The sequence below is a fragment of the Poromitra crassiceps genome (genome assembly GCF_964638095.1).
Source record: "Poromitra crassiceps genome assembly, chromosome: 20".
Classification (NCBI taxonomy): Eukaryota; Metazoa; Chordata; class Actinopteri; order Beryciformes; family Melamphaidae; genus Poromitra; species Poromitra crassiceps.
This window is the reverse complement of record NC_139637.1, coordinates 27131526-27147007: the sequence shown is the minus strand read 5'-3', so window position 1 is coordinate 27147007 and position 15482 is coordinate 27131526. Positions and strand designations below refer to the sequence as shown.

Sequence of the window (15482 nt, the reverse complement as noted above, 5' to 3'; positions counted from 1 at the left end):
GCCAGGTACATACATTACACACATTATACACAGTGCTATGAGCCAGGTACATACAGGTACACACATTACACACAGTGCTATGAGCCAGGTACATACAGGTACACACACTATACACAGTGCTATGAGCCAGGTACATACATTACACACATTATACACAGTGCTATGAGCCAGGTACATACAGGTACACACACTATACACAGTGCTATGAGCCAGGTACATACAGGTACACACACTATACACAGTGCTATGAGCCAGGTACATACAGGTACACACATTACACACAGTGCTATGAGCCAGGTACATACAGGTACACACACTATACACAGTGCTATGAGCCAGGTACATACAGGTACACACACTATACACAGTGCTATGAGCCAGGTACATACAGGTACACACACTATACACAGTGCTATGAGCCAGGTACATACAGGTACACACATTACACACAGTGCTATGAGCCAGGTACATACAGGTACACACACTATACACAGTACTATGAGCCAGGTACATACATTACACACATTATACACAGTGCTATGAGCCAGGTACATACAGGTACACACACTATACACAGTGCTATGAGCCAGATACATACAGGTACACACACTATACACAGTGCTATGAGCCAGATACATACAGGTACACACACTATACACAGTGCTATGAGCCAGATACATACAGGTACACACACTATACACAGTGCTATGAGCCAGATACATACAGGTACACACACTATACACAGTGCTATGAGCCAGGTACATACAGGTACACACACTATACACAGTGCTATGAGCCAGGTACATACAGGTACACACACTATACACAGTGCTATGAGCCAGGTACATACAGGTACACACACTATACACAGTGCTATGAGCCAGGTACATACAGGTACACACACTATACACAGTGCTATGAGCCAGGTACATACAGGTACACATACTATCTCACTGTAATGAAACACCCAAACACAGCTAAGTATACATGACTCTTTACTATGTACCTGAGTGACCAGCTGACCATAATGGACGCCACTAACCAACATGGCTGCCCGGAGAAAAAATAACCACTTTATACTTTTACCCCTTCTCCTGTTTTAACATGATCATTTTATTGTTAGGATCCATTACTGCCATCACACAATTACACTATTTACTGTTGTTGTTGTTGTTGTTATAATTGTTATACTCTTTATTCATCACCCTTCCTACATTATTACCATCAATTAGCCTATTATTGTTCCTGTTTTTCTATCTTTTTTTTCAGATTTCCCCCGGTTTCTCCCAATAGAGAGCCCCAGGAACGAGTCCGGAAAACATCGATGCTAACACTTCCGGTTCTTCACTGTTTTCGCCTATGGGGTTTTTGAATGGGTTTTTGGCGCAATGCTGCTAATGGTCTCTGGGCAACGCAAGCTTAATCAAACACGAACCAATGTTTAGTAATATCATCTTCACACATGAGGACCACTTTTATGAGTTTTGAAGCTTTTACGTGCCGTTAAAAGGGCGGCTAGCTAGCAAACGGCTAAATGAGACTACACTGTTGAGTCGACAGGGATATTATACGTCAATAACGTCATCACTTCAAAGGACGAACACGGAAATTCTCTTTCCCTCACCTGGTTCAGCCCGGGGTAATCAGTGCACAGCAGCGCACACATCAACAACACTCCAGGTTGAGTGGTGACGTGACGGGGAAGCCTATGCGACACTGTGTGTAGTTCTGGATTAGCTTAGCTCGAGCATTTTACTTCTAGGGCTCGCATTTACGCTTCAAAACTCATGAAAGTGGTCCTCATGTGTGAAGATTATCCAGCTGAACACTGGTTCGCGTTTGCTTGCGTTGCCCAGATACCTTATTTGAAGCATCGCGGCAAAAACCCATTCAAAAATCCCATAGACAGAAACAGTGAAGAACCAGCAAGTCCGGGACTTCCGCATTCCGACTACAAAAATGCGTCATCCCTGGGGTTCTCTATACTCAGCCAATTCCCCCTGCTGTCCCAGTCGTTGCTCCACCCCCTCTGCCCATCTGAGTTGTAGACTAGCACATGCTCCTCCGATACATGTGCAGTCAACAGTTGCTTCTTTTCACCTGACAGCGAGTACTTTCACCAGTAGGACGTAGCACGTGGGAGGATCACGCTATTCCTCCAAGTTCCCCTCCCCCCAAACAGGCATGGCGACCGACCAGAGGAGACGCTAGTTCAGTGACCAGGACACATACATTATTATAGGCTTAATCTGGCTTCCCACCTGCCTGTATAGATGCCCGAATACGAGGGATCAGCTGAGCAGCATTTTGGTAAACAAACCGCGTCACTGGGTGGCAACAGCAATGGAACCCTATGGAGCCCAAGTGGTGCGAGGCGTGAGTGTCTGTTCTAGCCGGCTTGACTCTGTTTACATTTTAAAAACTGCGACAGTTCACACAACTTTAACACGACATGCTTTATATTATACATCAAACTCTTGAGCTAATTCTGCTCTCACTCAGAATGTCAAAATATAAGCGATGTGATGTATAGTTTTTGAGATATTAACGTTTGTTTGGCCCAACTCATACTATTAACTGCCACGGGGTTCCGCATTTCTGGGTGGCAAGTGACGTCACGCTGATTCATCCTATAAGCTGGAGCAACCCTCGTGTTAGTATAGGCAGGACATCTTTTGTTCCTGTTTGATGTATCTAGTGTTCTGCCCCTTTTTGCAATTGAAATGCTTTAAATAAAATTAAATGCTGATAATATTAAGTGCTGTAGCCTACAACTCATTGAATTGGAAAAAAAGGAGAGAGAAAGTTTGACTGGTGTTGCTGCATAGGTGTGCGCGTGTGTGTGTGTGTGTGTGTGTGTGTGTGCGCGCAGCGCGTGCGCCCCCGCGTACCTGCGTGTGTGTTTTAAAGAAAAGGAGTAGCTACCTAGGTATAGTTGAAGGTGCGTCTGACAGCTGTCAGGTAGGTTGCTTGTTTTGGTAGATGCAGGTTATTATAGGTATGTGTGCGCGCGGCGCGCCCGTGTGTGTGCGTGCGTGTGGGCGCGCGCGGCCCCGCGGGCGGGTTCCTTCAAGCTGTTATCACCTCCTCAGCTCACTTCACTTCCTGCTTCAACACAGCAGCTTCAGGTGCGCCGCGCGCCTCAGAGCAGAGAGGGAGATATACGCGCTGCACAAATGACACTTTTTGTCCTTTTTTGTCGCCGTTCGAATCAGTCAAACTTCTAAACTCGTTTCCTCCTGTCATGCTAAACACAACCGCGACTTTCTACAGCGACTGAGGAGGGAGAGAGAGAGAGAGAGAGAGAGGGAGGGAGAGAGAGGGAGGGAGAGAGAGAGAGAGAGAGAGAGAGAGAGAGAGAGAGAGAGAGAGAGAGAGAGAGAGAGAGAGAGAGAGAGAGAGAGCGAGCGAGCGAGAGAGAGAGGGCAGACTCCACTCTGACAGGAGGACAGACAGCCTGCTTTCAATGTGAAGAACAACTTTCTTTTCCCTTCCTGGACAGTGAGTTGACAGTGACTTGTTGACGTGTTGACGTGTTGACGTGTTGACTTGTTGACTTGTTGCCTGTACCGGGCAGCGGCAGCAGCGGGGCTTGAGGATGTCTGAGTCCGCCTCCAGCTTCCTCCACATCGGGGACATCGTCTCTCTGTACGCCGAGGGCTCCGTCAACGGCTTCATCAGCACCCTGGGGTGAGTGAGCACCCATACATACATACAGCACACACACACACACACACACACACACACACACACACACACACCACACAACACAACACGACACAACACAACACACAATACAACACAACACAACACGACACAACACAACACAACACCACACTACACAGTGTAGTTGTAGTGTGGTGACTACACTACAACTACACATCATGCTACTGTGTGTTACTGTGTGGGAGTTAAGAATGTCACAAAGTGGGAGACAGATGAAGACAATTAAAGAAACATACAAGTCCCTATTGCAGTTGTTTGTAGGGTACCCTCAGCATAGTAATCCTATAGTATAGTAGCCTACACTTCAGAAAAAATACTATACTGATATTGCATGCATCGGTATATTACAGTGATGATGAGGCCTACTTGTGATAGGCTACTTGTTAAAATCACTAAATCGCTTTAGTAAGTAATACAGTCCTATAGGAATACTATCGGTATAGGAGATAAAAAGGCATGTATTATATAGGCTATTATTTTACACAGCTCCAATAGTAATTCTATAGTAATGCTCAATGCTATAGTACACTTCAGAAGAATACTTTAGGAGTTGAAAACACCAAACAGTGCGATAATGTCACTATAACTTGTTTAAAGTGCCTTTACGAATATGATAGGAATACTATAGGAGATAACTACCCCAACTTACAATAAGGTGTCCTACAACAGACACACTACAGTAGAAGTCCCTGTGTTATTACTTACAGTATTATAATCTCTAGGCTACAGCACACTATAGAGAGGCAAAGTGGAACGTCACTTCCTGCTTCAGCACTGTACCAGAGATTTTCATCCGCCATTTATTTCCCCATATACATTTCGTAAAATGCTTATAAAATAGTTGTACTTCGTCGAACCAAACGGTTCAGCTAACGCTATAATCGGGAGAGACCATAGAACATTTCACTCGGACCAAAACTAAAAAAAAAACCGCATCGAAAAAATATTTTCTTTAAACCCACATTTTGTTTGACGTTTTGGTCCCAGTGAAATGTTATGCGATCTCTCCTGTTTCTAAATATATCTGTGCTGTTTGCTTTGAACCATGTAAAACCATTTTTATACGCATTTTACGAAATGTGTATGGGAAAATAAATGGCGCATGAAAATCTCTGGTACAGTGCTGAAGCAGGAAGTAGGCGGTCACTTTGCCTCTCTATAGTTATCAGAGAGGACTGTTACAATGATCCCATAAAGGAGATAAAACACTGCAAAATGCGATAAGGTGACCATAAACTCACCACTGAGCACTTTGTGGTTCCCCGTAGGAATACTATAGGAATATGATAGGAATATGATAGGAATACTATAGCCATAGGATATTAAAACATAAAAAATTGCACAAAACTAGGGATGCACGATATTTCGGCAATCATATCGGTATCGGCCGATGTTAGTCATTTTTTAACATATCGGTCATATCGGTATCGGTCAGATGTTGCAATGTTAATATCGGTTATCATTATCAGCCAAATTCTTCACATTGATATGAAATAATGCAGTAAATCTATGATTTATGGGCTTTTCCAAAGGCTTTGCAAATAAAGAAATGCATAACTTTTTCAAATTCAGTGTTGATCATAAAAATGTGGTTTTATACAGATCATATATCGACATCGGTAAATATCGGTTATCGGCCATAACAGCAATGTTAATATTGGTTATCGGCATCGGCCAAAATTTTCATATCGGTGCATCCCTACACAAAACACAATAAGGTGACTGTAGAATTACAATCAGGTACCAACCACAGACACACAGTACTTATAAATACTGCATATTACCCATAATCTGTCACTGGGTATATCAGAACCCTGAGGTGACACCTGCAGTAATCCTATGGTACATTTTAGAAGGTTATATGATATGTCATACTGTAGTAGGCCTATAGGAATACCCAAATAATAATAATAATAATAATAATAATAATAATTCACTGTTTATGCTTAATTCATATGAGTAAACACATTAGTTAACATCGCTAATTAAGGCAGTTGTTCAACATGTTTATGTAATGTGTTACCAACCAACACCATGTAATAAGGTGACCATATACTCACTGTTGCGCAGCACAGACACACTGTAATTCCATAGCGGCACGGTGGCTCAGTGGTTAGCACTGTGGCCTCACAGCAAGAAGGCCGTGGGTTTGAATCTCCACTCCGGCCCTTTCTGTGTGAAGTTTGCATGTTCTCCACGTGTTTGCCTGGGTTTCCGCCCACAGTCTAAAGACAAGCAGTGTCCTAATGTAATCTAGTAAAATGTGTAGTTTGTATTATGATGTTTGTAACTATGTTGTGTGTAGATAACAGTATAAGATGTATGACTGTGCTATGTAAAGCCCTTTGAGACGTGTGTGTGTGATAAGGGGCTATAAACAGAACTAAACTGAACTAAACTATATTATCTTAGCGTGCAAGATTGCTAGGATGGAGACTCTTGAGATGATGCGCCATGGGTGCACTTATGGAAATCGCATACACATGGCACCCCAACAACTTCATAAATCATTTAAGTTAAATCTAACAATTGGCCAAGTTAGTAGTTAGTTTATGGGATAGGAATTCTGCCAGATGACAGGCACTAGGGCGCCATTTTCTACTTCATTTGGAAGAGAAAATTATCCAGAAATGAAGATTTGATTGACAGCTGCATGTCGTGATATGATTGGTTGAAATGGGGTAGAAATTTGATAGTACTGGGTGACGTCAGCAAACTGTACATTACTGTTATCAATGAAATCTTGAAAAATGAAGTTTTGATGTGAAAAAGTGTGAAAAACTAAAGAAATTAGATTGTTGTGATTTTGTTTGCATACATTATTAAATAGGTGCACTGCATACCCAGGTATTTGAACTAAAAGAAAAGAAAAGTCATTTTTGGGTTCAGCTCGACTTTAAAAGATAACTTCACAGCTCAAGAAAGTGTCAGTTGGTGGTAAAACTGTGCGCTATAACTAAGTTATAAATCAGAAAGACTACACACAATCAGTCGCATAAGTGACGTCATAACGTTCTCTCCCGCCAGGCCGTGTTGGTGTTGGTGTGTGATGTACTGTATACTGTATTGTGCGAGATGAGAGATGTAGTTGATTGAGCGGTTTCATACAAAACTAAACATTACGTTTCAGTTTGATGACAAACTGCGCCTTTCTTGACTTGCAAAGTTAAGTTTTAAATTGAGGGAAAAACACCTGTAATTCAATGCACAATTCAAAAGGGGATAAACAAATTCTTGTCTTTTGCCCTTCACTAGGGATGGGCAACGAATTTCGAATTTCCGAATAATCGTTTTTTATTATCAAGATCGACTTTTATTATTGAAAGTCGAAAATTGTTTATTTAATTATTATTTATAATTTTTTGTTTTTACCGGTGCCTGTCTCTTTACGGATGACACGTTTGTCCGTGTGACGTTGTGTAGGAGCTGCGCACCACAGCTGCGCAGTGCGCACTGAAGCAGAACGGCTCTGGGCTCAGCTGACAGTAGCAGCACCCAGTAGCTCTAGAAACACTAGAAATGTAGTAGAAATGGTCTTAAACTGTTTATATTACAGCAACACTCAGCCACAAGGAAAAGGTTTCAAGGCTTGTTACTGCATGAAGAAAAGCTGATATTCTGTCTACTGTTCCCTGAGACATCTCGGCGCTACACTAATGCTAACGTTGCTAACGGCTAACGTAGGTCTGGCTGCCTATCATAAGAGTGCCAAAGTCACCCCCTCTCCCTGTCCATGGGATTTCATCTGCCATTCATTTTTCCATAGACCTTGCATAACATGCTTATACTTTTTTTTTGGTCAAACCAAGTGATTCAACTATACTTAGAATCAGGGGAGACCATGTCAAATTTGACTTGCATTTTCTTTTTTCTTTTTTCTTTTAGGGGTGGGTGAATTTTCAACTAGTGTTTTTGCTATAAATGCCCATCCCTACCCTTCACCACCACTGTTTTCGACCTAGTGTGTGTGTGCTGAAGCAGGAAGTGGGTATGACTTTGGCTCTATATTGAGCAGTACAGACACACTGAGGGCTCTATCTTCCGACAGGTGCTATCCCCTAATAGCGCTTTGCGCACCTGCTTGCGTGTGCCTTAAGGCACGGAAGATAGCATTCCGCATTGCGCCGTCCGCCAGGTGTTCTGCCGAGTTTTGCTCCCCCGCCAATCGGCAAGAAAAAGCATCCCCACCTCACGGGAGCATACTTGTAATCATTTATACAGAAATGTAACTGTTTAAAAGTGATATCATTGTCTGGTAGACGTGACCTTCCTGATTTCTAAGTTAAAACAGCCCCTAAATATGTTGGGGATGCAATTCTCGGCCGGGACGCGGAAACGTTCACGGCAGGTGTCGCAAGCGCAAATTAGAGCCGTGCCAAAATTATCTGCGCCCCAAAATGCCTGCGCAAACGGGATTTGGGCGGTCTTAACTACCAGAATTATTCACAGGCGTGGCCAGGCAAGGCTGGGCATTACGTCAATCAAAACCAATCAGATTCCCGTCTCGCAATGGTTGTTTGTGCGAGGCATGCAATATGCTGTAATTCTCTCCATGCGTAATAGAGTGTACTCACTCCTGCGAGGACAGAGAGCTTATTGACAGATCGTCTGTGGTGCCAACGACCCTCCAGCTTATGAAGGTAAATAGCCTATGTCCATTGTCCAACAAGTTTTCTCAATTAATTTCCCTCTTTGCGATGGGATAAAAGTTTCTCAGTGAGTTGATTGCCTCACTGAATTATCTGCTAATACCCAATTTTAGCAGCATTATTTGATGTCTTGGCGTGGCAAGGCTGTGCGTAATGACATATCCAAAAGGAATTCCACTTTCCACTGTGCAAATACCTCTCTGCGCTGTGAGCGCAGCCGTAATCTCCGTGCAGTGCGCCCAGCGCAGAGAGGTATTTGTGCGTAAGAGGTCCTTTTCAAAGCTCTTAGCGCAAAGTAATTGCGCGCTGCTGACGATAGCATAATGCCATCTATCCCCACATTTTAGCGCTGAAACGCCTGCTTTGGCTTGTGGCAGCCAATGCCCAGTACAATTATCACAGGCATGCGCTTGTGTCCGCCCCCAATTTGGACAAACGAGCGCAAACGCTAAATTAGCGATTTTGGGAAGATAGAGCCCTGAGTCTCTAGGAAGATTACAGTCATTATTTGTCAGTCAGTGGATTTATCAGCATCACAGCTACTGTCGTAGGGATCTTTATATCATGATATGATTCAAATATCACAACAAAACCTTACATCTCTGTTGGAATATTACAGTGAATAGCCTATGGTGCCGATCTCAGACCCTTCTGGAACGATATTCTTCTTCTTCTCCTTTTCCTTCTTTCTACAAATCCTGCTCTATTCACTTTAAAAACTCTTAGCTGACAGACTGTGTTGCACAGCTGATAAAAGTGTCTGCTAAATGATGTAATGTAATGTGATCTCAGGGTGCTTACCAGTAGATGCCCAAATCATTTTTGGATAGGCTGATGAGTGTAACTTTGTAGTGTCTGTGTCTCACATTTAGGGGTGGGACAAAATATCAATACTCACGGTATCGCGATATTTCCACTTGCGATACGTTATCGATACACTGGCACCAAGTATCGATATGTTTATTTAATTTAATTTTTTTTTTTTTTTTTTAATAAACAGGCTAAAATATTATGCTGTGTGTGGTAGTTCAAACATAGTTTCAAGTTGACGTTTATTTATGTTTGTAGTTGAAACAAAAACATAAATACTGTAGGCTACATGAATGGAAATGTTTGATCATTAATATCTACTTTTAGAAATTATATAGGTAGGTAGGTTATATAGGTTTTCTTGTTTTAATAATAATAATAAAAAGACTTAATGTGTAACTTTTCCTCCGTGGTATCGAAAATGGTATGAGTGAGTGAGTGAACTCTGAGAGAGTTCATGTCAATTCTGCTAATAAATACATAATACCTGCTTCTTGCCTTTTAGGGGTATTTTTTTCTCTTCAGTTACACAGGTATCGTGATGTATCATCTTCCAATATATCGATTATCGCAGTATCGCTGTATCGTGATAATATCGTTATCGAGGGCCAAGTATCGTGACGATATCGTATCGTGAGCTACTCAGCGATTCCCACCCCTACTCACATTCCACCAGTCTGAGTCTGTGCATGTTGATTTTGTTGTCACATAGGCCAGTGATTCCCATCCAGGGGTACATCAATCAATCAACCAACCAATCAATCAATCAATCAATCAATCAATCAATTTTATATGTATATAGCACCAAATCATAACAAGAGTTATCCCAAGGCGCTTTACAAATAGAGCAGGTAGAAGACCTGGCTCTTTATTTTAGACCCAACAATTGAAACAATTGTCACATGATGCACTGGAGATTCTACTGCGAGGTCATGTGACAATTGAAACAATTACCCAACAAGAGCAGCACTTGGCAAGGAAAATATTATTTCTGTTTAATAATCAGCTGTGTTAAAGAGGCCTACTAAAAGTTTGATATGAGTTTAATAGAACAAATTTAGGAGAATCATCAACACGCATGAGTGAGGGGGTACATACGATAAAAAAGGTTGAGAACCACTGAAGGCTGCCTGTCAAAATGCTCACAGAAACCAGCTGACTTTCCTGTCAAAATGCTCACAGAAACCAGCTGACTTTCCTGTCAAAATGCTCACAGAAACCAGCTGACTTTCCTGTCAAAATGCTCACAGAAACCAGCTGACATCCTGTCAAAATGCTCACAGAAACCACTTGACATCCTGTCAAAATGCTCACAGAAACCAGTTGACATCCTGTCAAAATGCTCACAGAAACCAGTTGACATCCTGTCAAAATGCTCACAGAAACCAGTTGACGTCCTGTCAAAATGCTCACAGAAACCAGCTGACGTCCTGTCAAAATGCTCACAGAAACCAGTTGACATCCTGTCAAAATGCTCACAGAAACCAGCTGACGTCCTGTCAAGATGCTCACAGAAACCAGCTGACGTCCTGTCAAAATGCTCACAGAAACCAGCTGACGTCCTGTCAAAATGCTCACAGAAACCAGTTGACATCCTGTCAAGATGTTCACAGAAACCAGCTGACGTCCTGTCAAGATGCTCACAGAAACCAGTTGACATCCTGTCAAAATGCTCACAGAAACCAGTTGACATCCTGTCAAAATGCTCACAGAAACCAGCTGACGTCCTGTCAAGATGCTCACAGAAACCAGCTGACATCCTGTCAAAATGTTCACAGAAACCAGTTGACATCCTGTCAAAATGCTCACAGAAACCAGCTGACGTCCTGTCAAAATGCTCACAGAAACCAGCTGACAGCTGACATCCTGTCAAAATGCTCACAGAAACCAGCTGACGTCCTGTCAAAATGCTCACAGAAACCAGCTGACGTCCTGTCAAAATGCTCACAGAAACCAGCTGACGTCCTGTCAAGATGTTCACAGAAACCAGCTGACATCCTGTCAAGATGCTCACAGAAACCAGCTGACATCCTGTCAAAATGTTCACAGAAACCAGCTGACATCCTGTCAAAATGCTCACAGAAACCAGCTGACTTTCCTGTCAAAATGCTCACAGAAACCAGCTGACTTTCCTGTCAAAATGCTCACAGAAACCAGCTGACTTTCCTGTCAAAATGCTCACAGAAACCAGCTGACTTTCCTGTCAAAATGCTCACAGAAACCAGCTGACATCCTGTCAAAATGCTCACAGAAACCACTTGACATCCTGTCAAAATGCTCACAGAAACCAGTTGACATCCTGTCAAAATGCTCACAGAAACCAGTTGACATCCTGTCAAAATGCTCACAGAAACCAGTTGACGTCCTGTCAAGATGCTCACAGAAACCAGCTGACGTCCTGTCAAAATGCTCACAGAAACCAGTTGACATCCTGTCAAAATGCTCACAGAAACCAGTTGACATCCTGTCAAAATGCTCACAGAAACCAGCTGACGTCCTGTCAAGATGCTCACAGAAACCAGCTGACATCCTGTCAAAATGTTCACAGAAACCAGTTGACATCCTGTCAAAATGCTCACAGAAACCAGCTGACGTCCTGTCAAAATGCTCACAGAAACCAGCTGACAGCTGACATCCTGTCAAAATGCTCACAGAAACCAGCTGACGTCCTGTCAAAATGCTCACAGAAACCAGCTGACGTCCTGTCAAAATGCTCACAGAAACCAGCTGACGTCCTGTCAAGATGTTCACAGAAACCAGCTGACATCCTGTCAAGATGCTCACAGAAACCAGCTGACATCCTGTCAAGATGTTCACAGAAACCAGCTGACATCCTGTCAAGATGCTCACAGAAACCAGCTGACATCCTGTCAAAATGCTCACAGAAACCAGCTGACGTCCTGTCAAAATGCTCACAGAAACCAGCTGACGTCCTGTCAAAATGCTCACAGAAACCAGCTGACGTCCTGTCAAAATGCTCACAGAAACCAGCTGACATCCTGTCAAAATGCTCACAGAAACCAGTTGACATCCTGTCAAAATGCTCACAGAAACCAGCTGACGTCCTGTCAAGATGCTCACAGAAACCAGCTGACATCCTGTCAAAATGCTCACAGAAACCAGCTGACATCCTGTCAAAATGCTCACAGAAACCAGCTGACATCCTGTCAAAATGCTCACAGAAACCAGCTGACATCCTGTCAAAATGCTCACAGAAACCAGTTGACATCCTGTCAAGATGCTCACAGAAACCAGCTGACATCCTGTCAAAATTAGGGATGGGTACCGAACTCGGTACTTTTACAGGCACCGACCGAAAGGGGGCGGTAGTACCGAGTATCAGTTCACATGACATAAAACGGTACCTCATTTCGGTACTTGAACGCATCTGAGTAATAGAAGAGAGTGGGTAAAATAGAAATTCCGACGGAACCTTAAGGCAACACGCGAGAGCGCGTTACGTCAGTACGTAACTCTACCTATAACGTCAACAAACAGGACCACCCGAAAATGTGGCTACACTTTCCAAAGATAGACTCAGACAACACTGATTGCAACATTTGTGATGTGAATTGCAAAGCTGGCCAGGGAAACACCTCAAACTTGAGGAAGCATGGTCAAACACAAGATATATTTAGCTAAATGCTGAAGACTGTAACGTATTAGATAGGCTGGTGAATGAAGCAGGCAGCCCCCCGCAGCTAACGTTAGCAGCACCTCCTCAGCTCAGCTGTAACGTTGAGAGAGGCATCGACTTCTACAACATCAGGTAACGTTATTTAATCAGCTAGCGTTAGCTGGATAAGTTGTTTCACTGCCGTTGTGGTTGTTAGATAACGGGGCTTTTCACTGTCTTCACAACGACTGCAAAACAGAGATCGCTAACGTTAATGCTAACGTTAATGTTGCTGCAGTAATTGTCAAGGGTTCATTTCCTCAGCCTGTATAGTAGCTATCAACATGAAATAAAAAGCATTTGAGAGCTTAAACCCGTGGCTTTTTATTTGGAAGGGTTACATTTGCCGTAATCTTTATTAACATTTCTTAAAATGCATTAGAATCTTTTTATTTTTATTTTTTGGGGTTAAAGATCTTTTTTTTTTTAATGAACATTAGAGCAAATATAATACGAAAAGCCAAAGGGTTAAGCTCTCAAATGCTTTTTATTTTATGTTTCTATGTGCTACAGAGCCTGAGATATGAAGGCTTTAGTGAATACCGACCGCTCTCTCTGAGAAGTTTGGACTTTTTTACAACTGTAATTTTTTTGTTGCGTGTAAAGTACCGAAAATGGTACCGTTTTGGGTACCGTACCGAATTCCAGGTACCGGTACCGTACCGGTATCGGTTCAAATGTGAACGGTACCCATCCCTAGTCAAAATGCTCACAGAAACCAGCTGACATCCTGTCAAAATGCTCACAGAAACCAGCTGACGTCCTGTCAAAATGCTCACAGAAACCAGCTGATGTCCTGTCAAGATGTTCACAGAAACCAGTTGACATCCTGTCAAAATGCTCACAGAAACCAGCTGACATCCTGTCAAAATGCTCACAGAAACCAGCTGACATCCTGTCAAAATGCTCACAGAAACCAGCTGACATCCTGTCAAAATGCTCACAGAAACCAGCTGACGTCCTGTCAAAATGCTCACAGAAACCAGCTGACGTCCTGTCAAAATGCTCACAGAAACCAGCTGACTTTCCTGTCAAAATGCTCACAGAAACCAGCTGACTTTCCTGTCAAAATGCTCACAGAAACCAGCTGACGTCCTGTCAAAATGCTCACAGAAACCAGTTGACGTCCTGTCAAAATGCTCACAGAAACCAGTTGACATCCTGTCAAGATGCTCACAGAAACCAGCTGACATCCTGTCAAAATGCTCACAGAAACCAGCTGACATCCTGTCAAAATGCTCACAGAAACCAGCTGACGTCCTGTCAAGATGCTCACAGAAACCAGTTGACATCCTGTCAAAATGCTCACAGAAACCAGCTGATGTCCTGTCAAGATGTTCACAGAAACCAGCTGACATCCTGTCAAAATGCTCACAGAAACCAGCTGACATCCTGTCAAAATGCTCACAGAAACCAGCTGACATCCTGTCAAAATGCTCACAGAAACCAGCTGACGTCCTGTCAAAATGCTCACAGAAACCAGCTGATGTCCTGTCAAGATGTTCACAGAAACCAGCTGACGTCCTGTCAAAATGCTCACAGAAACCAGCTGATGTCCTGTCAAGATGTTCACAGAAACCAGCTGACGTCCTGTCAAAATGCTCACAGAAACCAGCTGACTTTCCTGTCAAAATGCTCACAGAAACCAGCTGACTTTCCTGTCAAAATGCTCACAGAAACCAGCTGACGTCCTGTCAAAATGCTCACAGAAACCAGTTGACATCCTGTCAAGATGCTCACAGAAACCAGCTGACATCCTGTCAAAATGCTCACAGAAACCAGCTGACATCCTGTCAAAATGCTCACAGAAACCAGCTGACGTCCTGTCAAAATGCTCACAGAAACCAGCTGATGTCCTGTCAAGATGTTCACAGAAACCAGTTGACATCCTGTCAAAATGCTCACAGAAACCAGCTGACATCCTGTCAAAATGCTCACAGAAACCAGCTGACATCCTGTCAAAATGCTCACAGAAACCAGCTGACATCCTGTCAAAATGCTCACAGAAACCAGCTGACATCCTGTCAAAATGCTCACAGAAACCAGCTGACATCCTGTCAAAATGCTCACAGAAACCAGCTGACATCCTGTCAAAATGCTCACAGAAACCAGCTGACATCCTGTCAAAATGCTCACAGAAACCAGCTGACATCCTGTCAAGATGCTCACAGAAACCAGCTGACATCCTGTCAAAATGCTCACAGAAACCAGCTGACGTCCTGTCAAAATGCTCACAGAAACCAGCTGACGTCCTGTCAAAATGCTCACAGAAACCAGCTGACGTCCTGTCAAGATGTTCACAGAAACCAGCTGACATCCTGTCAAGATGCTCACAGAAACCAGCTGACATCCTGTCAAGATGTTCACAGAAACCAGCTGACATCCTGTCAAGATGCTCACAGAAACCAGCTGACATCCTGTCAAAATGCTCACAGAAACCAGCTGACGTCCTGTCAAAATGCTCACAGAAACCAGCTGACGTCCTGTCAAAATGCTCACAGAAACCAGCTGACGTCCTGTCAAAATGCTCACAGAAACCAGCTGACACATCCTGTCAAAATGCTCACAGAAACCAGCTGACGTCCTGTCAAGATGCTCACAGAAACCAGCTGACATCCTGT

The 15482-nt window shown here is 43.1% G+C and overlaps 1 protein-coding gene across 1 annotated transcript in view; it reads left to right on the top strand.

The window, feature by feature from the left end:
• Positions 1-3598: 3598 nt before the first annotated feature.
• Positions 3599-15482, top strand: part of itpr3 (inositol 1,4,5-trisphosphate receptor, type 3) — a gene marked incomplete at its 5' end in the record, with an annotated part of 192045 nt that continues 180161 nt past the window's right edge. Inside the window, one exon of the mRNA XM_083657123.1 lies at positions 3599-3690. Coding sequence (XP_083513249.1) covers positions 3599-3690 — 92 coding nt within the window. The remainder of the gene's footprint in view (positions 3691-15482) is intronic.